At 45.2% G+C, this 26,161-nt stretch overlaps 1 protein-coding gene across 1 annotated transcript; it reads left to right on the forward strand.

Annotated features, from left to right (window-relative positions):
• Positions 1 to 1,846: 1,846 nt before the first annotated feature.
• On the forward strand, positions 1,847 to 26,103 carry LOC310846553 (calcium-activated chloride channel regulator 2-like). Its single transcript, XM_083743328.1, has 14 exons — positions 1,847 to 2,109; positions 7,108 to 7,245; positions 9,267 to 9,417; positions 10,746 to 10,854; positions 11,478 to 11,646; positions 12,906 to 13,133; positions 13,673 to 13,900; positions 15,060 to 15,237; positions 15,434 to 15,540; positions 19,042 to 19,263; positions 19,850 to 20,120; positions 21,056 to 21,226; positions 22,784 to 23,020; positions 24,593 to 26,103. The coding sequence occupies exons 1-14, from the start codon at positions 1,921 to 1,923 to the stop codon at positions 25,018 to 25,020; spliced, it is 2,826 nt and encodes a 941-aa protein (XP_083599454.1). The 5' UTR covers positions 1,847 to 1,920; the 3' UTR covers positions 25,021 to 26,103.
• Positions 26,104 to 26,161: the final 58 nt, after the last annotated feature.

Raw genomic sequence — 26,161 nt, forward strand, 5'->3', positions numbered from 1 at the left:
CACTCACTTTTTTCCTCCTAGAAAGTAAGGGGAAATGTCTGTGCATGTTATGGAGGAAATGCCTACGGGTGGCATGTCTACGGATTTTCCTCCTCTAAAAACTACGTGCGTGTTATGGTCGGGTGCGTGTTATAGAGCGAAAAATACGGTAACCCCATCATAGCTGTCTGAAACTCTCCTGCGCCCTTTCTCACCCCCGCCCCAACCTCTCTCCAGGAACACCTCCATCTCTTCCTTCAGATCCGCCTTCAAAACCCAACTTTCCATTAAAACCTTTGCCACAGCACTTCAATTGTCAACCATTACTGGAATCTAACTGAACTTAAACTTCTTCCACTCCTCTTTACCGCTGCCCCAAATTGAATGTTAACTTGCAAATTCCTTGGGGGCAGGAATTTCTGTTGCTACTGTTAGCAGGCCCAGTTTTAGCTGGGACTGCTACCAAACACACACACACACACACACACACACACACACACACACAAAACAACACACAGAAAACAAGGTTACGGCTAAAGAGCCTTGCACAGACTTTTGGTTGTGGGTTTCTATGTATAGCAACATTCCCCCAGGGAAAAGATGGGGAACCTCTGGAAGAAGCCAGCTCCCATCAGTCCCAGCCATAATGGTCTGGAATTATGGGACTTGTAGTCTTAACAACAAGGGGCATGGGTGGCGCTGTGGGTTAAACCACAGAACCTAGGGCTTGCCGATCAGAAGGTCGGTGATTCAAATCCCTGCGATGGGGTGAGCTCCCGTTGCTTGGTTCCTGCTCCTGCCAACCTAGCAGTTCGAAAGCATGACAGTGCAAGTAGATAAATAGGTACAGCTCCAGTGCTGCTCTGGTTCGCCAGAAGCGGCTTAGTCAGGCTGGCCACATGACCCGGAAAATGTACACCGGCTCCCTCGGCCAGTAAAGCAAGATGAGCGCCACAACCCCAGAGTCATCCGCTACTGGACCTAATGGTCAGGGATCCCTTTACCTTTACCTAGTCTTAACAACATCTGGAAGGCTGCCAGCTCTTCAAACCTGCTTTATGGCACACAATACTCCCGGAGGAGCTAAAACTGCTACCTGTATGAACCCACACTCAGGAATAGCATGTTCCTCCACGACTTTTGAAGTGGCATCTCAGGGTCTTTAAGGGCATTGGGCTACTTTGGTTATGCTCAGATTTTTAACATAGAATCAGAGAACGGTAGAGTTAGAAGGGACCCCAAGAGTCATCTAGTCCAGCCCCCTGCAAGACAGAAATCCACGACAGATGGCCGTCCAACCTCTGCTTAAAAACCTCCAAGGAAGGAAAGTCCACAATCTATACATATATATATTATACTGCCACTCATGCTACGTTTGTGCATTCTGATTGTAAAAGCCACCTGGGACAAGCAGCCCAAAAGGACGATTAAACTTGTTTAAATATAAGTAATTCTGCTCGACGTGGTATTACAGCTGCCAAGGTGCCAGAAAGATGCGCGTTCTGTCTGCCACCCTCGCTAGGGGACTATCTGCTTTAAGGCCGTCCAGTGAGGGGGCACATACCCGATCTATCAGCTTCCCTTTTGCCCATGCACGACTTTTCTCCGGGAGAGGCGAGCGCAACTTGGGATGAGGGCTGCGATTTCAGAAGAAGTTGCGTCGCGTCTGAAAGGGAGAACAACTCATGCGCAAGAGAAACTCTCCATTTTCCCGATCTCGAGAAGCAGCTGAAGTGAGAGAAGGCGAAGAAATACGAAGCGCCCGCGGGGGAGGGAAGACAAAAACAAAACAAAACCACAAAACACAAATCCCGTCTCCATACGACGCGCCTCGTTTTTGCAATCTCCAGATCGTCGCGCGCAGCTGCAACGAAACCTGCCGCGCGTTGTTGTCTTGCGAGGGAAGCGCTGCGGACTTCCGACGTGCTCCTCCAGAAAAGGATGGCCAGAAAAAGCGACGCGGGGGCCGGCCCCGTGGCGCTGCTGAGACTGAGCGTGGGTCTCGCCCTCCTGCAGCTCCTCGGAGGGGGGGTCACCGCCGCCACGCTGAAGGGCAGCGCTTACCAGGGGCTGCTGGTCGCCATTCACCCCTCCGTCCCCCAAGAGGCGAAAATCGTCTCCAGCCTTAAGGTAAAAATGAAGGGAGGAGGCAACCGGCGCTGTTGCCAATGGACCCTTCGCGCATCTGGTGATGGGAAGCGGACCCGAGGGGGAAGGGACCCCGCAAGGTCATCCAGTCCAACCCCCGCCCCGACCTCGCAATGTACGCATCGCAGCTAAGTCCTGATGGCTCTGCCTGCCTGCGATTGTCATTTTACCACTTTGGCATCACGCACATCTTCCGCGTTGCGGTTATGTATCGCCACCTGGATTGCCTTTGAGCCTTGGTGCTTCAGATTTTGCCTGCCCCTGCCCCTCTTAGTTTACCAGCGGGCACGACTGAGCACACTGAAGATGCTTCTATTGTCTCCCTGTCTTCTGAACTCCGCACGAGTCTTCAGTTGCAAGGGTGCAAATATTTTTTGTTTGCAAAACACAGCTCTAATGCTATAAAAAGGTGGCAGGTTGTCTGTGCCAATTTCGCGACTCTCAGTGGTTTAATGCGTTCAGGGGGATTTTTCTATGTGAAACCCACCAGTTGCACAACCCCCCCCCCAGGAGTTGGTCACGGTGCTCGTGGTGTTGCATAGACCTCCCTTTGCGCCTTTAAGCAAAATGTACTGAAGCATCTGTTCTTTAAAATTCTGTTCCGTGGCTGCACGTCGAGGCATCTTCCACAAACATGTGGTGTTCCTGAACACATTTGTTCCTCTGCGCCTTTTGCAAAGTATTTTTCTCATTTCCATGCTCAGCAAGAGCTACAGCTACCCTCGTATTGATCAGATCCAAAGCATTCACGGAGGAAAGTGTGGAATCCCAAGGATGCTCGCTGTGATCTGAAGGTGCACTTTGAAAGAACAAAGGTCGTTAGATCCACTGCTTGCTTGTTTGAATCCTTTCATTCAGCTGGTATTGGGGGGAGAAGTATCTTCCTTCATCTATGTAAGGTGGTGTCACTGTCAACAGCTCTTATTCTGCCTAATGCTCCTGTAGCGAGTATATACACCAGGCACTACAGAACGACCCTGTTGGCTACCGCTGATGCTGACTTTGGGCGCATAGTTCGTAAACGGGTACTTTAGTCTCAATAAATGCAGTTGGAACCTAAGACAGAAGGCAGTCTGCCTCTCCGAAGGATGGCTGCTGCTCCTGACCAAGCATTCAGGGGGGGCTCAGTGCTGGATTTACGTATAAGCTAAACAAGCTATAGCTTAGCGGCTCCCCCAGTTAGGTCTGTAAATTACCATATAGCATAAATTCAACACAAAAAACTGTGACAATTTGTTGTTGACAAAGGACAGCTGAACATATAAAGGGCCCCATTACCTTCAGTAAGGGATGCGGGTGGCGCTGTGGGTTAAACCACAGAGCCTAGGACTTGCCAATCAGAAGGTCAGCGGTTCGAATCCCGTGACGGGGTGAGCTCCCGTTGCTCAGTCCTGGCTCCTGCCAACCTAGCAGTTCGAAAGCACATCAAAGTGCAAGTAGATAAATGGATACCGCTCCGGCGGGAAGGTAAACGGCATTTCCGTGTGCTGCTCTGGTTCGCCAGAAGCGGCTTAGTCATACTGGCCACATGACCCGGAAGCTGTACGCCGGCTCCCTCGGCCAATAAAGCGAGATGAGCCCCGCAACCCCAGAGTCGGCCACAACTGGACCTAATAGTCAGGGGTACCTTTACCTTTACCTTCAGTAGCTTAGGGCCTCATCAAACCTACATCTGGCCCTGGGGGCACTACTGACCTCCCCCTGCATGCTCTATCTCTAGGCAGATCTGGCTGCCACCCTAACCCTAGTTACCCCTAGGGCGACGAACCATTTCTGCCTGTCAAATAGCTGCCAAAAACTGAACGGTAATCTTAAATCCAGATATATATATATATATAATAGTAAAGAATAATGATTGGGATCCTGATCCCCTATAGTTATGGATTTAAAATCTGAAAGTGTTCCCCCTCTTTTTTGCTGTACATCTGGACTGGATCTGGTCTCTGATTCCAGCGGTCAGGAATTAAGGGATTTTCTGTGCCAGACTTCACTGCAGCACACCCTGAAAATTATGAAGTTGCACCTCTTTCAGAATTCACCAGATCTTCTGGATCTGGGTGAGAAAGGTCATTGGATATACCTGCCCAGGACTCTGCAAACTACGTGTTACTTCTCATCAGCGGCGTAGCATGGGTTGTCAGCACCCGGGGCAAGGCAAGTAATTTGCGCCCCTAACCCCTAACCTGCCGCCGCTGCCAGCTTCTTCTTGCTGCTGCCTGGGCTGGGGTATTTACGGTAAGGTAGCCACGGTGGCGGGTCCATGTCAGGTGATCTGAGGCGAGTTGCCGCTGGCGCTGCCGCCCAAATGACGCCGCTTGCCCAGAGGAGGAGGAGGGCAGAGAGGCGAGGAAAATGCAACATGGCCCAGCAGCTGCAGCAGCAGCGGCGGGGCTGTGAGGAGGGGCTGCCTGGCGCGCCCTCCGTGGCCCTGACGCGCGGGGACCGCGGCGAGTGCTGAGAGCCGCTGCTTGCCGGACGCCTTCAGCCCGGACGCGCGCACAGCTCGTCGGTTCCGCGAGACATGGGGCTCTGCTACAGCTTGCGCCCGAGGCTCTTCGGCGACTCCGGAGGCGGTGAGCGCCCCCCCAGATGTTGCACCCGGTGCGGCCGGCCCCCCCTGCACCCCCACGCTACGCCACTGCTTCTCATGGCTTGTTCACTCAGCTCCTACAACTTCCTGCTCCACTCCTCCCTCCTGGCTCCTTCCCCGATGTAACTGGTTCCAGACAGGCAGGGACTTGTAACCCTACTTACAATTTCAGGAAGTCATAGACTGTGATCCTTGGATGCTGATAAATCTATTGTCAGTGAGATGAGAAATGCAAAGTTGTTCCCCCACATATCCCCTGTGCCCATGGGAATAGCCTCCTCCTAACTGGAGAAATGATGCTTTTATGCCAATCTCTTCTAGCACTGCTGTTTAGCAACTATAGCTAGCTAGCTAGCTAAATAAATAAATAAATATTTATACTCCACCCATATGGCTGTGTTGCCCCAGCCACTCTGGGCGGCTACCACACAGAAAAAACACACACAATCAAACATTAAAAACGTATTGAGACAGGGCTGCCTTCAGATGCCTTCTAAAAGTTGTATAGTTCTTTATCTCCTTGACATCTGAAGGGAAAGTGTTCCACAGGGAGGGCTCCACTGCCAAGAAAGGCCTCTCCTTGGTTCCCTGTAGCTTCAATTCTTGTGCAGTGAGGGAACCACCAGAAAGCTCTCAGAGCTGGATCTCAGTGTCCGGGCAGAACGATGGGGGTGGAGACACTGCTTCAGGTATACAGGACCAAGGCTGTTTGGGGCTTTAAAGGTCAGCACCAAGACTTTGAATTGTGCTCAGAAATGTACTGGGAGCCAATGAAGGTCTTTCAAGACTGGTTTTATGTGGTCTCGGCAGCTGCTCCCAGTCACCAGTCTAGCTGCCGCATTCTGGATTAGTTGTAGTTTCTGAGTCACCTTCAAGGGTAGCCCCATGTAGAGCGCATTGCAGTAGTCCAAGTGGGAGATAACTAGAGCATGCACCACTCTGGCGAGACAGTCTGTGGGCAGGTAGGGTCTCAGCCTGCGTACCAGAAGGAGCTGGTAGACAGCTGCTCTAGACACAAAATTGACCTGCGCCTCCATGGACAGCTGCGAGTCCAAAATGACTCCCAGGCTGCGCACCTGGTCCTTCAGGGGTACAGTTACCCCATTCAGGACCAGGGAGTCCCCCACAACTGCTTGCCCCCCTGCCCCCCCCAAACAGTACTTCTGTATTGTTGAGATTCATCCCCAATCCATTATCCTCCATCCATCCTCCAACCGCCTCCAGACAATGTATCAAGGAAGGGCTGCGAAGGAGTAGTTAAGAATGCAGTCCTGAACACACTTACTAAGAAGTCAACCCCATCGGATCAAGTCCGCCTTTGGAGTAAACATATGCATAGGATCACATTGTACAGAATGCTTCTAGAATTAGCCATATTTATTGTGAGGAGAACAGATTTGTGTTTCCTTGGCTCAAGAATGCGTGTGAGGTGAATCCAAATGTTTCATGATAATGGCAAGCTTGGTTTGGAAATCCCTTTGGATTTCCTAGTAGAATGGACATGCCATATCGACACTGTGGTGCTTGAACCCTTCTGTTAAGATGGTGGATTTAAGGAGTGGCCTGGAGAGGTCTAGTTTTAATGCGAGTGAACCTGCCGCAACAGAAGCCGGTTGTTTTTGCTGCATCAGCCTATATTTACAGTTGTGAAATTATGGAGGCAATTATAATTGCCCAGACAAGCTGTGTGTAGTGTGTGTTTCGAATCTGGCTTCACGCACGCTGCATGAAAGCTACTGCTTTGAAAGCGTTGTGAAATTGATAAAATAGCCCTTGTGTCCTGGCTCTCTGTGGTAGAATTTCTATGTAGTTTGAAGCACAAATGCTTCACCTTTAGCTATGAGGATCAAGGGAAAGGTTTGCCACTTTTCAGTTATCATAAAATGTTTTCATAAGCAGCAAAGCATTTCAGGAATGCAGATATCACTACCAAGCCATTTTCTGGCATTTCTCCTGCCTTCCTCAGCCCTGCAGCTGCTTATTATGGGTTGTTTTAGTCTGTGTTTGCTGTACACTCCTTGCACTTCCAGTGCTGGGATTTTTTTTATCATCCAACGTGTGTTATGTATCCAGTACTTTGTTATAAAATACCGCCATTTAATGTGTTGGTTCACAAACCAGCTTCATGCCATTTGGGGTCTTTAAACCATTCCTAACTTCAGGACCTCTTTTTCTAGAAAAATAGCACTGAATAGGACAAATTATTAATTAAAAATTTCTGGGTTAACATAATCTTCACTATTTCTCAAATCAATGTCCCCCCCGCCCCAAAAGCTTCATTCCAGTCTGACTTGCTGATTGCACAATGATTTATGAGTTTACACTTTCCTGCTTGCATGAACTAATGATTCCCGCTAATCCACTTTCCTATCTTTTCGTTCTCTTATTAGGAAATGATTACTGAAGCTTCCTTCTACTTGTTCAATGCTACACAAGGAAGGGTTCATTTTGGGAGTGTCAAAATTTTAATACCTGCAACATGGGAAAGAAACAATTACGCAAAGCCAACGCAAGAGGTGTACACAAAGGTATGTATTAAGGGCAGTGTCCTGGGCCTGCTATTCCTCATTTCTTCCATCCATCCACCTCCAGTTAAAATAGTTGCTGAACACAGTAAAGGTAAAAGGTAAAGGTAAAGGTAAAGGAGCCCTGGACAATTAAGTACAGTCAAAGGCGACTATGGGGTGCAGCGCTCATCTCGTTTCAGTACTAAATGGTAATGCCTTTGGATACTCTGTTAGTAGGGCTTTTTTAAAAATATGTAAACGTTAGTTGGATCCAAAATTCTCAAGATTGTTCTGATCCTAAAAGATGCTGGTTTGCTACAGGCATGTATATAATACATGCACTTTTTTGTTTGGCCAAGCATATCCAGATATGTATAATCTTGATCTGTGCTTTAATCTGGTTTTTAGCTTATCATTGATTTTAATTATCTTTGTTCTAAACAGTTGCATTTTACTGTTTTTGCTGATTATCTCATTGTTTTATTCTTCTCCATAAACCGCTTTGAGGCTTTTTATAATCAAGTGGTATATAAATTTTACTAATTGAATGAACAGCATATCCCGTCCTATGAGTTTATTTGCTTGCATAGCGAGTGAATCTCAAAGCTACCTTATTTGTGGGGGGAACATAATGTGTGAAGTCATTTCAAGATTTGCTCAGAACAAATCTTGTACTCTCCATTGCTAATAGCACAAAGAGCAGGTTATTTCTGATCATGTGGTAAGTACAGCTAATACAGTACAGTGGTACCTCGGGTTACAGACACTTTGGGTTACAGTGCTTCAGGTTACAGACTCTGCTAACCCAGAAATAGTACCTCGGGTTAAGAACTTTGCTTCAGGATGAGAACAGAAATTGTGCGGCAGCGGAACAGCGGCAGCAGGAGGCCCCATTAGTTTAAGTGGTACCTCAGGTTAAGAATAGTTTCCGGTTAAGAACAGACCGGCTGAAAGAATTAAGTTCTTAACCTGAGGTACCACTGTAGTTATCTACTGCCCACACCCACAGTGCATTTGTGTGCCTCTTCATACCTTCCAGCTTTTAAATGTGCTGTGTTGATGCTATCATTAATCAGAGGAGCCAACTTGGGTCCCAGGTTATGGGTGCCCACTGTGTGTGGCATCATGACGTCATGCATGCCCCCTGGCCTCAGAACCTGACTTCCAGTGGCACCTCTGAGGCCTCAGAGATGCTGTCTGAGGCCTTGCAAAACCTCAGAGGTTGTGGGGGGCCCCTGTCGTGTGGGTGTTGAGCACCCACAACAACATTTTTGTGGGTGCCCAGGTACCCAAAGCCCCCTATAGTTGGTGCCCCTGTTATTAATTAACAAGCATTAGGACTTACTGTATGTTGAGACTTCATTCCTCTTCACGTTTCTCTGGTAGTAAACCTCATTGAACTGTAAAGGTAAAGGTAAAGGTACCCCTGCCCGTACGGGCCAGTCGTGACCGACTCTGGGGTTGCGCGCCAATCTCGCTTAAGAGGCCGGAGGCCAGCGCTGTCCGAAGACACTTCCGGGTCACGTGGCCAGCGTGACGAAGCTGCTCTGGTGAGCCAGCACCAGCGCAGCAGACGGAAACGACGTTTACCTTCCCGCTGGAGCGGTACCTATTTATCTACTTGCACTTTGAGGTGCTTTCGAACTGCTAGGTTGGCAGGAGCAGGGACCGAGCAACGGGAGCTCACCCCGTCGCGGGGATTCGAACCGCCGACCTTCTGATCGGCAAGTCCTAGGCTCTGTGGTTTAACCTTCTTCATTGAACTGACTGGGTCTTATTTTTGAGTAGGCATGCATGAGATTTCACTGTCAAGTGCAGTCTCATAGTATGACTAAAAAGGGTGCAGTTTAGTACTTTTGCAGTTCAAAAACATGTTTACTATATTCCAGTGTGTCTGTTCTGGGTGGGTGGGGGTGGAGAGTATTATGAAATCTGACTTATGACATTTAAGCAATTGTTGGACTGAACTCCTGCTTTTGTCAGTAATTAATAATAAGCGTACCTATTTCAAACCTGCTCATTAAACAAAACTTTCATTTTAGGCAGATGTCATTGTTGCTCCTCCTTATTGGAAACATGGACACGATCCATACACATTGCAATATGGAGGGTGTGGAGAAAAGGGAAAATACATACATTTCACCTCTGACTTCCTGGTAAATAATGATTCGATTGGAATCTATGGACCACATGGTAAATCCTAAACAAATAATTATTACCTTTCTTCTTCCGTTACCTTTTGTGTTTCAAAAAAGTACAATTTTAAAATCTCACATCTGCATTGTAATCAACAAATAATATCTTTAATAATTAACAGTAACGGTGTCTTCATACGTGACTCTTTTTAGTTTTTAATAAACGTTTATCACACTGTAAAGTATATATATATATATATATATATATATATATATATATATATATGCAGGTTTTGGTGTCCTCGGGTGTCTTCCCGCGGGAAGACACCCGAGGACACCAAAACCTGCATTCCTGTACCCGTGAAAATCTACGAAAGCATATATATATATATATATATATATACATACATATATTGCATACCATATGCCATTGTGAAAAATCCACCTGTAGTTAACATTCAGTATAAACACAAGGGAACTGGTCCTTCCAAAAAAACTCCTAACATTTTCAAAACAGAAATTAAGTACTGGTTGTTGAATCTTGAAATCAGAAGCCTCACATTTGAATTGGGACATAGAGTATCATATTACTACATATTACTTTTCAGATAATGGGGGGAAATAATTGACTAAAAGCAGTGGTTTTTTAAAAAGGAAATTTATTAAATGGCATGCTCTGTTTGCTAGAGGAAATTTCAAATATTTTCCTAGCACCACAGCAATCGAGAGATAACACAATCTCTCGATTGCTGTGGTGCTAGGAAAATATTTGAAATTCTCCAAAATATTTTCTTGTGATAAAGGCACTGACAAAGTTGGGAAGGTGTCAACTTCTGAAAATTGGCACAAACTGGTGCCATTGGCAGCCTTAAGACACTTGGACAGCTGCATTTCGTAAGCTGCAATAGGTATCCTAACTGGGCTGGGGCTGGGGGTTTCACTGCAATCGATAGCCAAGAAAAATGTCATTGGGGTTCCCTACAATGACCTACAATTTAAAGAGTGACTTTAAGGGTCTCAAGACCAGATTTGTGTTTGGGAAGCTTGCAGATTCAACTTTTGGGGAAGGCTCAACCAGTTAGGGCAGCCTTTCTCAACCTGTGGGTCCTCAGATGTTGTTGGACTACAACTTCCATCATCCTTAGCTAGCAAGGCCAGAGCTCAGGGATGATGGGAGTTGTAGTCCAACATCATCTGGGGACCCACAGGTTGAGAACCGCTGAGTTAGGGTGTCAGTACAGGAACTTGAACTCTTCCTGTCTTACAAGTCAAGCACACAATCTCCTTTCCTGCAACACTACTTGCTCTGTAGCGTTTGCTTCTATGGGACTGTGTTAGATTACTAGCAAGTGTCGCAATGCAATTTCCGTGCTTTTATTTATACAGGCAGGCTTTTCGTCCATGAGTGGGCCCACCTTCGATGGGGGGTATTTGATGAATATGACAGTGAAAAGCCTTTCTACATATCGAGTCAAAACCAGGTGAAAGCCACCAGGTAAAATTTGTGTATGTGCAGGTGTGTTCAAACTAAACAACTCTGTATATAGTTTGCAAAAAACACTTTATCAATAATGTGCGGCATTTCAACACCTTCTATTACATGGAATTTAAAATAATATCTACAATGCCAAAATAATAATGACATGTGCCATTCAGTATCTCAGCCAAACAGTTCGAATATTCCTGAATTAAGTTCATGAGAGCGATTCTCTCTGTATATACTTGTGATGGTGCGATCCTGACAACGAGATGCCTGGATTTCAATCTCTGTTTCGTGAATCTTCTTCTGGTCGGCCCAAAAAGGAACTCTGAATTGTACATAACGAGCTTGTAATAACTTCATTCAATACAAACCATAAACAAGGACAAGAATTGTGGGCGTAAGACAACTCGCTTACATATAATGGCAATTCAATGCTCCACCAAATAAATTGCCTCTAACTGTGCTCTTTTTTGTAAAGACTGATGCAGCTGCAGCCACAGGTGTGCTTTTTTCAGAATAAAAATTACCTGCTTCATGTTTCTTTAAAAGTTTTAAACGTTTGTTTTCTTTTGCACTCACACTCCCTTGGGAAGCACAATATATTCATGTCACGATTGCCTTGTGCCTATTCCTAGGTGTTCTTCTGACCTAACGGGAATTTATGTCTGCGAGAAAGAATCCTGCACTGAAGGCAGCTGTGTCATTGACCAGGCAACAGGGCTCTTAAAAGAAGGGTGCACTTTTATACACGACAAGGAACAAAATGCATCATCCTCCATAATGTACATGCAAAGCTTATCTTCTGTAAGTACAGTTCAAGAGAGATTGTACATGACGTTTCCTGTACTTCAGGGATGGGGAAACTGTGGCTGAACTGCATCTCCCACATCTCTGACCATTGGGCATGCTGGCTGGGGGTGGTTGGAGTCCAGCAGCATCTGAAGGATCAGTGCCTGAAGGTTGCATGTAGAAAAGGGGGCTTATATCTTCCCAGGTGTTTAGGTGATGTTCTTGAACGGATTGCTCATAAAGCCACTTCCGCACTAAGATGGAGGTGGGGTTGCAGGCTTCACGGCCTCTCCACACGGGCAGCGGCTCCGCGTGATTGGAGAGGATTCCTGGCTGCGTCACCCCCTAGCTGGCCAGTCTGCTGGCTCGGGAGTGGGGCCTGCCCTATAAAGGCAGGACGCGGCCGGGGATCTCCCTCTTTGCAGCCTGCTAGCTGTTCCTGCTTTTTTCCCGCCCTCCCACCCTATAAGGTTTTCTTTCTGACCTTGCTATGGACCTTGGTTGGTGGCCTGGTAGGAATTTTTCCACTTGGCAAATTGGCACCAGCCACTTGGTTTTCGCCTACCTCATAGCAAATCGTCACAACTTCCTGGATATTCTGGGCAATCTGTTTCTGTCATTTGCAATTGTTCGTTTCCAGAAGAAGATGGGATGGAAACAGCACTTGGAGAGCTGGGAGCCTTTCTCTCTAAGCCCTTGTGTGTGTGCAATTTCTGTGGTTACTAATAGAGATGTTTTCTGCAAGTGTTTCACACAATCATAGAATTGTAGAGATGGAAGGGACCCAAAGGCCATCTGGTCCAACGCCCTGTGATGCAGGAATCTCAACTAAAGCATCCCTAAACAATGGCCATCCAACCTGTTTAAAAACCTCCAAAGAAGGAGAGTCTAAACAGCAATCTCAGAGAACAACCTCCCGAGGGAGTCAGTTCCCCCATCAAACAGCTCTTACTGTCAGAAAGTTATTCCTAATGTTTGGTTGGAATCTCCTTCCTTGTAACTTGAAGCCATTGGTTCGAGTCCTACCCTCCAGAGCAGGAGAAAACAAGCTTGCTCCATCTTCTACGTGACAGCCCTTGAGATATCTGAAGATGGCAATCTCAGTCTCCTCTTTACCCAGGCTAAACATACCCAGCTCCTTCAACCGTTCCTCATAAGGCTCACTTTCCAGATCCTTGATCATCTTGGGTGCCCTCCTCTGTACATGTTACAGCTTGTCAATATCCATCTTAAATTGTGGTGCCCAGAACTGTCTTGCTGTTTTCTGTTTTCAGGTGTTTGAATTCTGTGACTCAAGCAACCATAACGCTGAAGCTCTCAATGCTCAGAACAGGATGTGCAGTTATAAGAGCACATGGGATGTCATCATGAGTTCTGATGACTTTAAATCCGATATTCCTCTGACCAGCAACAACAGTCCTTTGCCCCCAACCTTCTCACTTTTACAAGCGACAGACAGAGTGATCTGTTTAGTCTTGGATTTTTCCAGCAGCATGGATGAGGTAAAGTCTTACTCTTTGAGGCAAAAATGAACACCTGCTCTGAAACTGAAGTTCTTTTGCTTTTGTTTTCAAAAAATGCTATTGATTATAGAGTTTATTAAAGATCACCAACGTCAGGTAAGTGCCGGAGGAAAAAAAATAGTTGTTATTAAAAAAAAATTGTTTTACAAAACAAACACAAACAGGGAAATGCACATCTATCGTCTCCACTTTCAATTCATGGTCTTTTTCACAGTTCATTTACGTTTAGTGAGAGATACTTTTGTCACAGACATCTTGTGGTTGGGGAGAGAGATGGGGCTATTGTTCTTCCATTCTATCCTAATCTCTAGCATTATCAAGAAGAAGAATAAACTTTTAATGATACCTCTTTCTCCACCCCCACCCCCAAGACAGTCTTCTGTTTGGAGAACCACATGCAATTTTTCTGGTTGTAGGAGAATTCTTGAACAGGCAGTATACCCTGCCTGATATTGTGTCCGTGAAAACATGTTGCATTATGGGTGAATGAATAACAGGTGATATTTTACCTCCTACAGAACAATCGAATCATTCGGATGCGTCAGGCAGTAGAAGTGTATCTACTGCAAATTGTGGAAGAGAACTCCTATGTTGGGATTGTCACATTCAGTGAAGGAGGAGAAGTAAAATCTCAGATCCGGCAAGTAACGAGTGCTGATATACGCAAGCAGCTTGCCTCCGACTTGCCAGTTGCTTCATACGGCGACAGAGCAAATGTTTGCACGGGTGTACAGCTGGCGCTGCAGGCAAGTCCTATTTATTATTGCCTCTCTTGCCGCATTTCGGCTCATAGGAACATTTTTGGTTTTTGATGCAGGAACTGGGACTATTCTTGCGGGCAATTGTGTAGTCACCCAGTGTTTTTGAACAGATCTTCCAAATGCAATTGAAAAGAAAAGGCTTTGGAAAGGTCCTCTATCTAGCTAACAAGAGACAGCAAATTGGGATACAGAAGGAAAAATAGAAAACTTAAAACGGAATAAAAATAAACCGAAATGAGTCCCACATTAAGTGTTCAGACTCATAATCCTTGTTTAAGTTGCAGTCTTTTATGCATGGAACTTAATAAGATGCACCTGGTCTTCATAGGACTTAATTTCTGGGTTGACACGCACTTCCATAAAAACACAGCAAGGGAGTAGACAGCATGCAAAATTGCAACAAAATAAATAAGAACATAGAAGATCTTGCTGGGTCAGGCCAGTGACTCATTTAATCCCGCATTCTGTTCTCACAGATGCCTGTGGGAGGCTTAGAAGCAGGGCTTGAGCAATAACAGCACAATAAAACCACCCACAAAAAACACACACAACAACATAGGTTGATGAGGGTGAAGTTCTGTACCTACAATAATAAATTGGCTCTCACTCAGCATCTGCTGTGTCAGAAGTAGGCGGACTTTAGGCTCGAAGATTTCTTCCCCTGAAAACTTGAGGTCTGGCACCTAGAGCCAGGGCAAAACAGTGGCTTGAGTCAATTGTGTCCTGTTGTTAAATAAGTCTTATTTTGCAGATTAGGAATACTAAGTCTGAGATAAATAAGTGATGAGCATAAGGCTAGACATGGCAAATATTATTATTTTTATTATTTATTTATTTCATAGTTATTTTTTAGATTTGCTTCCTCCCTTGCTCCCATTGCTGATGTCCTCAACATTTATAAATTCCACAAAACCCTTACTATTTAACAATTAAAACCATCAAAGAAATGGATGCTTTTCATTGCCTTATTTTTTCTCAAAAGTTGTCAGTATACAAATCTTTGGAAATACATGACTTTAGTCCTGTGGATATGAATCACAGCAATATAGTGAAGTATTAAGGAGTCTCTTAACTTGTGACCTTATCTTTGCCAAGATAATTTACCGAGTGTCCTTCATATTTATGGTTAATTATTTGCTTCCAGGTAATTAAAAAACATGACGAAAGTGTTTCTGGTTCTGAAATCATCTTATTGACCAGTGGAGGCGACAGTTCACTTAGCAAGTGTTTCTCTGATGTCATTGACGCTGGCTTAATCATTCATACCATCGCTCTGGGGCAGTCTGCGTCCCAAGAACTGGAACAACTGGGCAAAATGACAGGTAAGACTGTCTGTTTTAGCAATAGCAAACACCCTTTGCAGTTGTTGCTCATAAAACAAACAAGAATATTTCAAAGGAAAATTCAGTGTGAGCCAAAGTCTGGACAGCTCCATTAATCTCTGAAATAATAACTTAGTCAAATGAAGTTAATTTTTTATTCAGATTTTAAGATATCTCCTTGTACTCTCTTTTTCAGGGGGGCTGAGTTTTTTTGTCACTGATAGACAAGATTCAACTGGTCTAATAGACGTCTTCAGTGCCATTGTAGCAAGTGATGGAGATACCAGCCACCAACCTGTCCAGGTCTGTTAATGTGGATACTGTATATCTTGCTGTTTTACATAATAAGGCGAATACATTTTAATAGGAGGCATGGAGAAAGCAGTTCTGGAGCCCACACGTTCATAAGCTATTATTTTAGAACATTGTTTTAGTTTGCTAAAATAGAATGGGTGCCCCTTATATCTCATACTGCAGCTCTAGATTTTATCTCAAATTTTGTATTATTTGAATTTCATATGACTGCTTGGACAACAATTAGTCATCAACCTTTTTATTCGACCATCAGTCAGAAAAAAAAAACCAAATACATTTGTCAATACACAGTTAAAAACATCCAAGAAGATTTTAGAGCTTAGCCAACACTAAAAGGGCTAAACAGATAGCCCCATGTCAATACAGTCAATTATGGTCTTGCGACGCTTAAAGGCTAAAAAAAGAAATTTGGCCACCGAGAAAGGTATAGCTCTAGTGACATTATTCAGCAAGTATAAAACCTGGTTTTCCCCGGGTAGGAAGCTAAGTTGACATAGGAGTGGGTCTATAAAGTTTTGTCTAAGCTCTGCATAAGAAGGGCAAGTCAAGAGAATGTGTTCGGTGGACTCAACCACACCGATAGCACAATGACAGGTTCTCTGGGCGTATGGTACTCCCCTGTACCTTCCCCACAATATCACAGAGTCAAGGACATTTAATCTAGCCACTGTAAGAAGTCTGCGGTATTCCACATAGTGGAATGGTATGGTCCGATAAATCTGGTCCCCTAGGAACATCCCTGGTTTTACCTGGGCTATGTCCTCTTGTCTGGCAATATCACTCAGTCTCCGGGAGATCACATCTCTAGCTTGATTGTACGTCATAGACTCAAAGTAAAGGTGAGACAATCCACAGGATTGAATCTTGTTAATGACATTTGATATGACATTTGATATGACTGCTTGGACAACAATTAGTCAATTGAGGGCATATTGGGAAGAAGGCAGATGAAATAAAAAAGAGAGAGTCTTAGAACCATAGATTTGGAAGCGGCCACAAAGATCATTCTGTCCAAATCTTTCACCGAACGTGGGACTTGAACGCAAGGCCCTGAGATTAAGAGTCTCATGCTCTACTGTTGGAGTTGTCCCTCAGGTATGCATGCAGGTGAGTTGCACTGTGAGCTTAATTTCCTCAGGCTGTAAAGTTTGAATGGCATTGTGGCATTACAAGCAACTGATCGCTCGTTCAGCTCTCAGTTTTGCCTCTGTCTATGTTTCAGGTGGGATATGTATCTTTTGGGTGTGTGTGTGTGTGTGTGTGTGTGTGTGGATGAATTAAAGCAGTATACACACAATTTATCCATTTATCTATTCATCACCACATTAAAAAAATAAAGTAACAACACCCAGAACAAAAAAAAACAAAACTTTTTTTAAAAATTGAGGGAGGAGGAAGTTTCTTTGTGATAACCATCTTTCCCAGGCCCACCAATCCAAAGGTGCGTTCTACTTGAAGCATAAAAAACTATTTTAAGCATAGAAAACACAATGAAAGCATTCCAGAGTCACACCCACTGCTGTAAAAGGGTTACACCTCCCTTTCCTCTCAGTTCACTAATTTCCCATCCCACTGTCCTGCCAGCTCCTTTCCTAGAACCAGATATTCGTGTTTTTTTAAAAAAACCAAACAAACTGTGGTGACATGTTTAATTTGGCCCTTTGTCATTCCTGTCCAGAATGTGCAAATCTTACAACTTACCTTAATACCTCAATTTACTTAGTTATCAATTTAATTATGTACATACTTGCTCTGCTTGTTGATGCAGCCCATGGCAAGTTATAAAAGGGCCCATAGGTACCTAAAGAAGGTAAAGGGTAAGGACCCCTGGGCAGTGAAGCCCAGTCAAACTTGTCTATGGGGTTGCGGCGCTCATCTCGCTTCAGGCCGAGATGACAGACAGCTTTTCTGGGTCATGGGGCCAGCATGGCTAAACCGCTTCTGGTGCAAGAGAACGCCGTGATGGAAACCAGAGTGCACAAAAACGCCATTTACCTATGTACTCACACTGGCGTGCATTTGAACTGCTAGGTTGGCAGGAGCTGGGACAGAGCAACAAGAACAAGAGCTCACCCCATTGTGTGGATTCGAACTGCCAACCTTCTGATCAGCAAGCCCAAGAGGCTCAGTGGTTTAGACCACAGCACCACCCACATCCCTATATATGGAACCAAGAGCCTAGGGCTTGCCGATCAGAAGGTCGGCAGTTTGAATCCCTGTGATGGGGTGAGCCCCCATTGCTTGGTCCCTGCTCCTGCCAACTTAGCAGTTTGAAAGTACATCAAAGTGCAAGTAGATAAATAGGTACCACTCTGGCAGGAAGGTAAATGGCATTTCCGTGCACTGCTCTGGTTTGCCAGAAGCGGCTTAGTCATGCTGGCCACATGACCCGAAAGCTGTATGCTGGCTCCCTCAGCCAATAAAGCGAGATGAGCGTCGCAACCCCAGAGTCATCCGCGACTGGACCTAATGGTCAGGGGTCCCTTTACCTTTAAGTACAGGGAAGAATAACAATCAAGGCTGTAATCCTGAACACAAGTATGAATCTTCCATTCCATTGAAATCCATGAATTGCAGCCTAAGGGTTGAAGTGCTGTTTTGTGATGTGTACTGTCTTCTTTTGGGGGTGGGGTGGGGGGCTGGGGAGGGAGAATCCAGAAGGAACTTAACTGCTTACTTGCTCTGCAATCGCCATAGTACTCATCTGCCAGAGTGATCAAAGAAAGTATTTTTGGAACATGGCTGTGGCTGAAAAGGTGTGGATTTTGTTTCAGGGGATTTCTGTGCCCCTATCTGGCTTTGTTAATTTGTTTTAATTGCTTGTCACCTGTAGTGTTTTTAAATGCGATAAAGGATCATTACGATGTCAACGTGTGCCAAATGGAATATTTCAACTGCTTTAAATTGCTACATGACAAAAGAGGATATGTTAAGCAGGCATGGCCAGTCTTGGCCCTCCAGATGTTTTGGGACTACAACTCCCACCATCCCTAGCTAACAGGACCAGTGGTCAGGGATGATGGGAACTGAAATATACTCAGAGTCGCAAAGTGATTTCATGCTCTTTATTCAACTCATAGTGGTGAGGAGGAATGAATGAATGTCCCCTCAAAGTATCTGCTTTATATACATTATTTACACAATGGGCTGCACATGATTGGCTAATTCTGGAATTCTACTGTAAACCAATCAGGTTGTGGATTCACTTCTATCTGGAGCATGATTGGGTGGTTCCTGCCAACCAATCATACTACTGCATTGTTCTAGGACCAATCAGACTGCTGCATTCTGAATCCTATTGTTCTAGGACCAATCAGACTGCTGCATTTTGGATCCTATTGTTCTAGGACCAATCAGACTGCTGCAGTTTGGATCCTATTCAACTCAGTACATAACAGGAATTGTAGTCCCAAAACATCTGGAGGGCCAGGTTTGGCCATGCCTGTGTCAAAGCAAATGGGAAGTTATCATTATTCTGGTTTTGTACAGATTGAAAGCACGGCTGAAAGGGTGAAGGGCAATGGTCAGATTGAAAGGTCGACGATTATTGACAGCACAGTAGGAAACGACACATTTTTCGTAGTGACGTGGCTGGCAAAGGAACCCAGTATCGTTCTTCGTGGCCCTAGAGGAAAACACTTTACAAATGGGGAATTTGATGTCGACCCACTTTTGCGCACAGCTCGCCTGCAGATTCCGGGGATTGCTGAGGTAACAGTAAATTGTCCTTCAGTTGTTTCTATCGGGGACTTGCCTTTGGATGGAAAAGGAATACGAATCAATCTGGCTAACATGATTTATAAATACTCACTCATACCCCGCTCACACACGAAACCAATTCTCACTACAGCCAACCAAAGACAACCAACCACACCTTAAGCCACACCCAACTTCTCTCAGCACCAAGGAAATACATCAAGTGAATAGGAACAGAACCCACACAAGGAACGCTAACACAACCCCTCACACACACTAAGTAGAATAATAGAAGCATAACCCCCCCACCCCACCCACTTGCCACACCCCCTTCTCCTCCCTTTCCCCCTTTTCCTTTCCCCCTTCTTCTTTCTAATTGTTTAAACCAATTCATGAACCAAGAACTTATACACTGACCACTAATAATAAAACACCTGTTCTAGATATTTTCCCACATTTATTATGCTATTTTTGTGATATACAAGTGGCATGAGAAAACTTGGTGTACTTATTTCTACAGCGTTATTCTTGTTTATAAAACCCAATTAAAAAAATCTATTTAGGCTGAATGCTTTTGAGCGTATATAAATTTGTTTTTCAGGCTGGGGATTGGACATACTTACTCACTCACTCTCATGGGCTCCCTGAAGTCCTCACAATGACCGTGACCTCGCGAGCCGTAAAGTCTGACGTGTCTACCATCACCGTGAGAACCCACACGAATAAAGATACAAACGCCTACCCAAGTCCAATGATTGTGTACGCACAGGTTAATCAAGGCTTCTCTCCCATTCTTGGTGCAAATGTGACTGCCATTATTGAGCCAGAGAGTGGAGATCCAATTATCTTGGACCTTTTCGACACTGGTGCAGGTAACATATGTTTTTATAAGTTTATTTTTTTAGTTATAGCTGATGAATGGATCAATCTGCTTCAGGTCAGATTCCTGTCCTGTTTGCACATCAATTTTTTTTAAAAAAAAATCCATAGAAAAAATGTGTGTTTAAGTTGGAAAATGTGTATTTTATTGCCAAAAAAATGTAAAGGTAAAGGTAAAGGTACCCCTGCCCGTATGGGCCAGTCTTGACAGACTCTGGGGTTGTGCGCCCATCTCACTTAAGAGGCCAGGGGCCAGCGCTGTCCGGAGACACTTCCGGGTCACGTGGCCAGCGTGACAAAGCTGCATCTGGCGAGCCAGAGCTGCACACGGAAACGCCGTTTACCTTCCCGCTGGTAAGCGGTCCCTATTTATCTACTTGCACCCGGAGGTGCTTTCGAACTGCTAGGTTGGCAGGCGCTGGGACCGAGCAGCGGGAGCGCACCCCGCCGCAGGGATTCGAACCGCCGACGTTTCGATCGGCAAGTCCTAGGCACTGAGGCTTTAACCCACAGCGCCACCTGCGTCCTTACCAAAAAAAAAAATGTACTTTATCCTAAAATACATATTTTAAACACATTTGGGTAAGGTTTTTGACTGAGAATGGCACTGGAAAATTTGGAGAAGTCCAAATATGAATGACAGTTATAAGTCCAGAAGCTTTAAAGGGAAAATCAATTGTATATGAGTTGAATGGCAATGGAATACAATGGAGTATGAAGTGAGAAGTGTGTCCCATAAGGCTTGCCGTCAAGGAAATATGTATAGAATTGCAGGCTTAGTGGTACTTTTCACCATTACTTAAACAATATTATATTTTAGGGAATTTTTTGTGGGGTGGCAGAAACTGGCTGATTCAAGCACAGACTAAGAGGATTTTTCCAAAGCAGATTAAACACTTTTTGTGTTTGTATTCCCTCACTGCTGCAGGTGCAGATATGATAAAAAACGATGGTGTGTATTCCAAATACCTCTTTTCTTTCGTGAGAAACGGAAGATATAGCTTGAAAGTTCGTGTCCAGAGGGACAACCAGACAATTAGCCCATACCCTGCAACGCTCTGGAGCCCTGCAATGTATATTCCTGGTTACATAACAAATGGTAAGGCTTTGGGATGTCAGTCTTCAAGCCGTGCTCTCAAGCACTTGTTTACCTCCATGGACTTGAACAGAAGGTGTTCTCAGTGTATTACATTTTCAGCGAGAAGAAGCACTACTTTGCACAAGCACCGCTATGGAAATATTTATGTCATGGCCACAGGCTGGCTCTTTGAATTCTCTTCATAATCATGTGGAAAACTCTCACCAGGCTGTATTAGCTGTACTTCATGGAAACCTAAACCTAGTTTTTAAAAAACTCGTCGACACGCATATCCAAGCAGGATACATGAATGGTCCATTGGGATGAAATATTTCTAGATGCATACATCCTAGAAACATTCAGCCTCTGTAGTGTGTTTTGTAGCTTCATCGTGCTGAGCTCTCCTTTCTGCCCAACCCAGTTATCCTCTCTGAAGGTTGCTGGAGCCTGTTAAGGTCTCAGACAGGATATTTTTCTTTCCTTCCACTTCTCCCCCGCCCCAATTTGGCACCCTCAGCATTCTGTGGTCAAATCGCCCCCATCCTTCTGTAGAGGTCATTGGGCATAGGTCTTTCTTTCAGGACTTTGGTTTCTAGCAGCTTTTAAAATAAAAATTAAAATTGCAAGCACATATATTGTTACATGAAGGGACGCGGGTGGCGCTGTGGGTTAAACCACAGAGCCTAGGACTTGCCGATTAGAAGGTTAGCGGTTCGAATCCCAGTGACGGGGTGAGCTCCCGTTGCTCAGTCCCAGCTCCTGCCAACCTAGCAGTTCGAAAGCACGTCAAAGTAAAAGTAGATAAATAGGTACCGCTCCGGCGGGAAGGTAAACGGCGTTTCCGTGCTCTGCTCTGGTTCCCCCGAAGTGGCTTAGTCATGCTGGCCACATGACCCGGAAGCTGTACGCCGGCTTCCTCGGCCAATAAAGCGAGATGAGCGCCGCAACCCCAGAGTCGGTCACGACTGGACCTAATGGTCAGGGGTCCTTTACCTTTTATATTGTTACATACTTGGTGAGTCTCCATAATATGAAGAAGCCCATACCTTCTGTGTTGGGGTAGCCCCATTTTGCTTCTAAGGGGATAGGCATCGGACGAACCAAACTCAGTATTAGAAGGAATGGAGATGATTATTGCTGCTAGCAAGGGCTTTCAAGGGATAGAGCCATGGGCATCACAATGGCTAACCTGGCTGGGGCAGGGTAGCAGCAAGGTCAGGATTGTGTGGTTACATCAGAGGGACCATCAGTGGCCCTCTGAACCAATCCAGCACTCCCCTCTATTGCAGCCACGAGGTCTCAGCCTCACTCCAGCCCTGCAGCAGCAAAACCAGTGCTCTAACCCACCATGTATCATGTTACTGGGCATCCCCAAAGCTGTTACCTTAGACGGAACCTGGATGTTTCTCCATGGAAAACACGGGTTCTACCAATGAGATAGGGACCCATTGCTGTCAGGTTGTTTATTTCTTTTCTGGCCTACTTGCCCCAAAGTCCATTAGTTGCTAGTTCATTGGAAGCATGCTCAGCTGGTCTTTAGCTCTCTTTTGTGTATTTGTTTATGTTTGTGTGGCATAGGTACAATCCAGATGAATGCACCGAGGCCATTGATGAATAGTGAAGATTTGCACATCAGCTCTGGGGGCTTCAGCAGAATAGCTGCTGGGAATGCTTTCACCATATCTGGAGTTCCCACTGGCCCCTATAAGGATGTGTTCCCACCATGCAAAATTACTGATTTGGATGCCAGAACAGAAGAGGACAAAATTGTTTTAACCTGGACAGCTCCAGGGGATGACTTTGACCAGGGACAAGGTAGGTTCAGTGTTTCTTATTTTCTTTGCTAATGAAAACTGCTTAAAAGTAGGGTGTTTTGAAAAAACCAACAACCCCAAAAAACAACCACCAGTGTTTCCCAAACTTGGGTCACCAGCTGCTTTTGGACTACAACTCCCATCACCCATAGCTAGCAAGACCAGTGGTCAGGGATGATGGGAACTGTAGTCCGAACACAGCTGGAGACCCAAGTTTGGGAAACCCTGTTTTAAACTACGTTGATAAAATCTGCAAGCAAATCCATATTGGATGTGCACTGAGCTTTGGATATATATATACTTTTGAGACCCATAAATATAAGTAAAACAGAATTCCAGTTCAAAATGACCCTCTGCACATCTCTGCTGTAACTTGGACTCTGGAAATCCTATTTGTAGAGGGAAACCGGAAACCAAATAATTCCTTCCTTGTTTGTTCCTTCTTAAATATCATCATAGCAAGTATTGGTGGTGATCCTCTCTTAGTTAAACCTGCTCTTTACTGCAGTAGTTTTGCCCCAGTAGTCTCAGTTTGTGGATCAGTTGCTCTGCATGCTTTTATACACTTGTCTAGTTCTGCTGCCCATGGATAACAGAGATGTCTTGTGTGCTTTTGGCAGAGAAGAACATTTAGAATCATAGAATCATAGAGTTGGAAGGGACCCTGATGATCATCTAGTCCAGGGGTAGGCAACCTAAGGCCCGTGGGCCAGATGCAGCCCAATCGCCTTCTCAATCCGGCCCACAGACACTCCAGGAATCAGCGTGTTTTTACATGAGTAGAATGTGTCCTTTTATTTAAAATGCATCTCTGGGTTATTTGTGGGGCATAGGAATTTGTTCATTTTTTTCTTCAAAATATAGTCTGGCCCACCACAAGGTCTGAGGGACGGTGGACTGGCCCACAGCTGAAAAAGGTTGCTGACCCCTATCTAGTCCAACCCCCTTTAATGCAGGAATATGCAACTGTTCCATATGGGGATCAAACCTGCAACCTTGACGTTCTCAGCACCATGCTCTAACCAACTGAGCTATCCAGATAGGAATGCCTTGCTGATGTAGCCAGAATGGCTCTATCCATGTACAAGGAGGGAGATATCAACAGGCTTGAGAAAACCCTGATATTTGCAGATTATTATCATTTAAAAAAAAAAATTGGGGGGAAACCTCAAAACAAACTTTTAAGGACTGGGTATGCCGACAGTTTGTGGGGGCTCCAGAGTGAAAGAGGGTAGAAGCACATTGCACAGTATAATGTTTTGTTGCAGGGCCCACTTGCCCTCATGTTAATTCAGATGCAAATTTGTATCTGCCTCTGAGTGCTGACAATGGTAAAAATGCCCTTGGTGTCCTATTGTGTCCTTAGACTGAAACAGTTGTTTTTTGCTAATTATATCCTGTTTGGTAGTATTGTCTGCTTATTTTGGTTGGCTAAGGCTGCAATTCTGAGGGCACTTTCTTGTAAATAGGCAATAGCCTGGGGTGAAAAGTGTTGAATCTTGTTACTTCCAGGCAACTGCAGGAAAAAACCAACACTTTATAGCCTTTTGTTATCTTGTTTTTTTTTTTCCAGCTGCAAGATACGAAGTGAGAATAAGCCAAAGTTCTCTGGAATTGAGGGAAGAATTTGAAAACGCTGTACCCATAAATACCTCCAGCTTGGCACCTCAGCCTGCAGGTTCCAAGGAAATGTTTGTGTTTAAACCAGAAACCTCGGCAAACATCACCCTAATTTACATGGGCATCTGCACAGTGGATAAGTCTTTCTTGTACTCTGACCTCTCCAACATAGCCCAAGCACTTATTATTCCTGGGGAGGCTACTCACATCGCTCCTGCCAAGTACGGTGCCTTAGCAGTCGTTCTGATAACATGTGGGCTGCTGTTATTGGTTGCTTCTTGCCTTATTGTAAGCACCGTTCTATGGACTTCGAAGAAAAAGAAGAAAGTAGCAATTGATGAAGCCATACTATCACATTCAGATTCAGCATTGGCAGTTTAGGCGTTTAATTCTTTTGAAGTTTAGTCGTTGTTTAGTCGTGTCCGTCTCTTCGTGACCCCATGGACCAGAGCACGCCAGGCACTCCTGTCTTCCACTGCCTCCCGCAGTTTGGTCAAACTCATGTTCGTAGCTTTGAGAACACTGTCCAACCATCTCGTCCTCTGTCGTCCCCTTCTCCTTGTGCCCTCCATCTTTCCCAACATCAGGGTCTTTTCCAAGGAGTCTTCTCTTCTCATGAGGTGGCCAAAGTATTGGAGCCTCAGCTTCAGGATCTGTCCTTCCAGTGAGCACTGAGGGCTGATTTCCTTAAGAATGGAGAGGTATGATCTTCTTGCAGTCCATGGGACTCTCAAGATTCTCCTCCAGCACCATAATTCAAAAGCGTCAATTCTTCAACAATCAGCCTTCTTTATGGTCCAGCTCTCACTTCCATACATCACTCCTGGGAAAACCATAGCTTTAACTAGACAAATATAACATAACCAGGAAAGAGATCTTGGGATTATGGTGGGTCGCTCGATGAAAACGTTGACCCAGTGTGTGGCAGCAGTGGGGGAAAAGGAGAAATCTATGTTTAGTGATAATTAGGGACTGAAATGAGTGCTCACGCCTGCCTTTGTGGATGCCCTTTGCGGGACCGCATGCAGCACCTCGGGCCACGTGGGACCCACCAGCTGGTTGGGCTGGCCTGCCTCCCTGTGTTAGTCATTGAAGGTTCCCGCCAAACCTCAGCTAGCCAATCAGTTCCTCAGGGAGGTGGAGCCAGTTACTTAAATAGGAGACGGTGCCAGCAGCAACCATGCAGTTGGCTTCAGGGTTCCCTCTTAAAGGGGTTTGTAAAATGGGAGTCACTGACCATACACTGAAAGGTTGTCAGTGAACTCCCCTGCGTTGCGGGGATATGGGGTGGGTTGCCTGCGTACACAAGCATCTTGCTGTACACCCTCCCATGTCCCATTCACCCTGAGGAGCCCCAGTTCCTCTGGCTGGGGGGCTGGGAGGGATACATGCCCAATGCCTAAGCCAATGCCTTCCTACATCTGAAAGGTTTAATAAAGTTGTCACCAATTTTTAATTCCATAACACGTTGTCACAAGTCATTATTCATTCTGGTGGTCTCTCGGGGCTGGGGGATCTCTGC

This window comes from Podarcis gaigeae (assembly GCF_964106915.1).
Source record: "Podarcis gaigeae genome assembly, chromosome: 6".
NCBI lineage: Eukaryota > Metazoa > Chordata > Lepidosauria > Squamata > Lacertidae > Podarcis > Podarcis gaigeae.

Excerpts from the sequence above, each read along its gene's own strand:
- LOC310846553 (XM_083743328.1), top strand. The coding sequence starts at position 1,921 with ATGGCCAGAAAAAGCGACGCGGGGGCCGGCCCCGTGGCGCTGCTGAGA. Across the intron at positions 11,647-12,905 it reads ACATGCAAAGCTTATCTTCT|GTGTTTGAATTCTGTGACTC; the intron begins GTAAGTACAGTT and ends TTCTGTTTTCAG. Across the intron at positions 19,264-19,849 it reads AGATTCCGGGGATTGCTGAG|GCTGGGGATTGGACATACTT; the intron begins GTAACAGTAAAT and ends TTTGTTTTTCAG.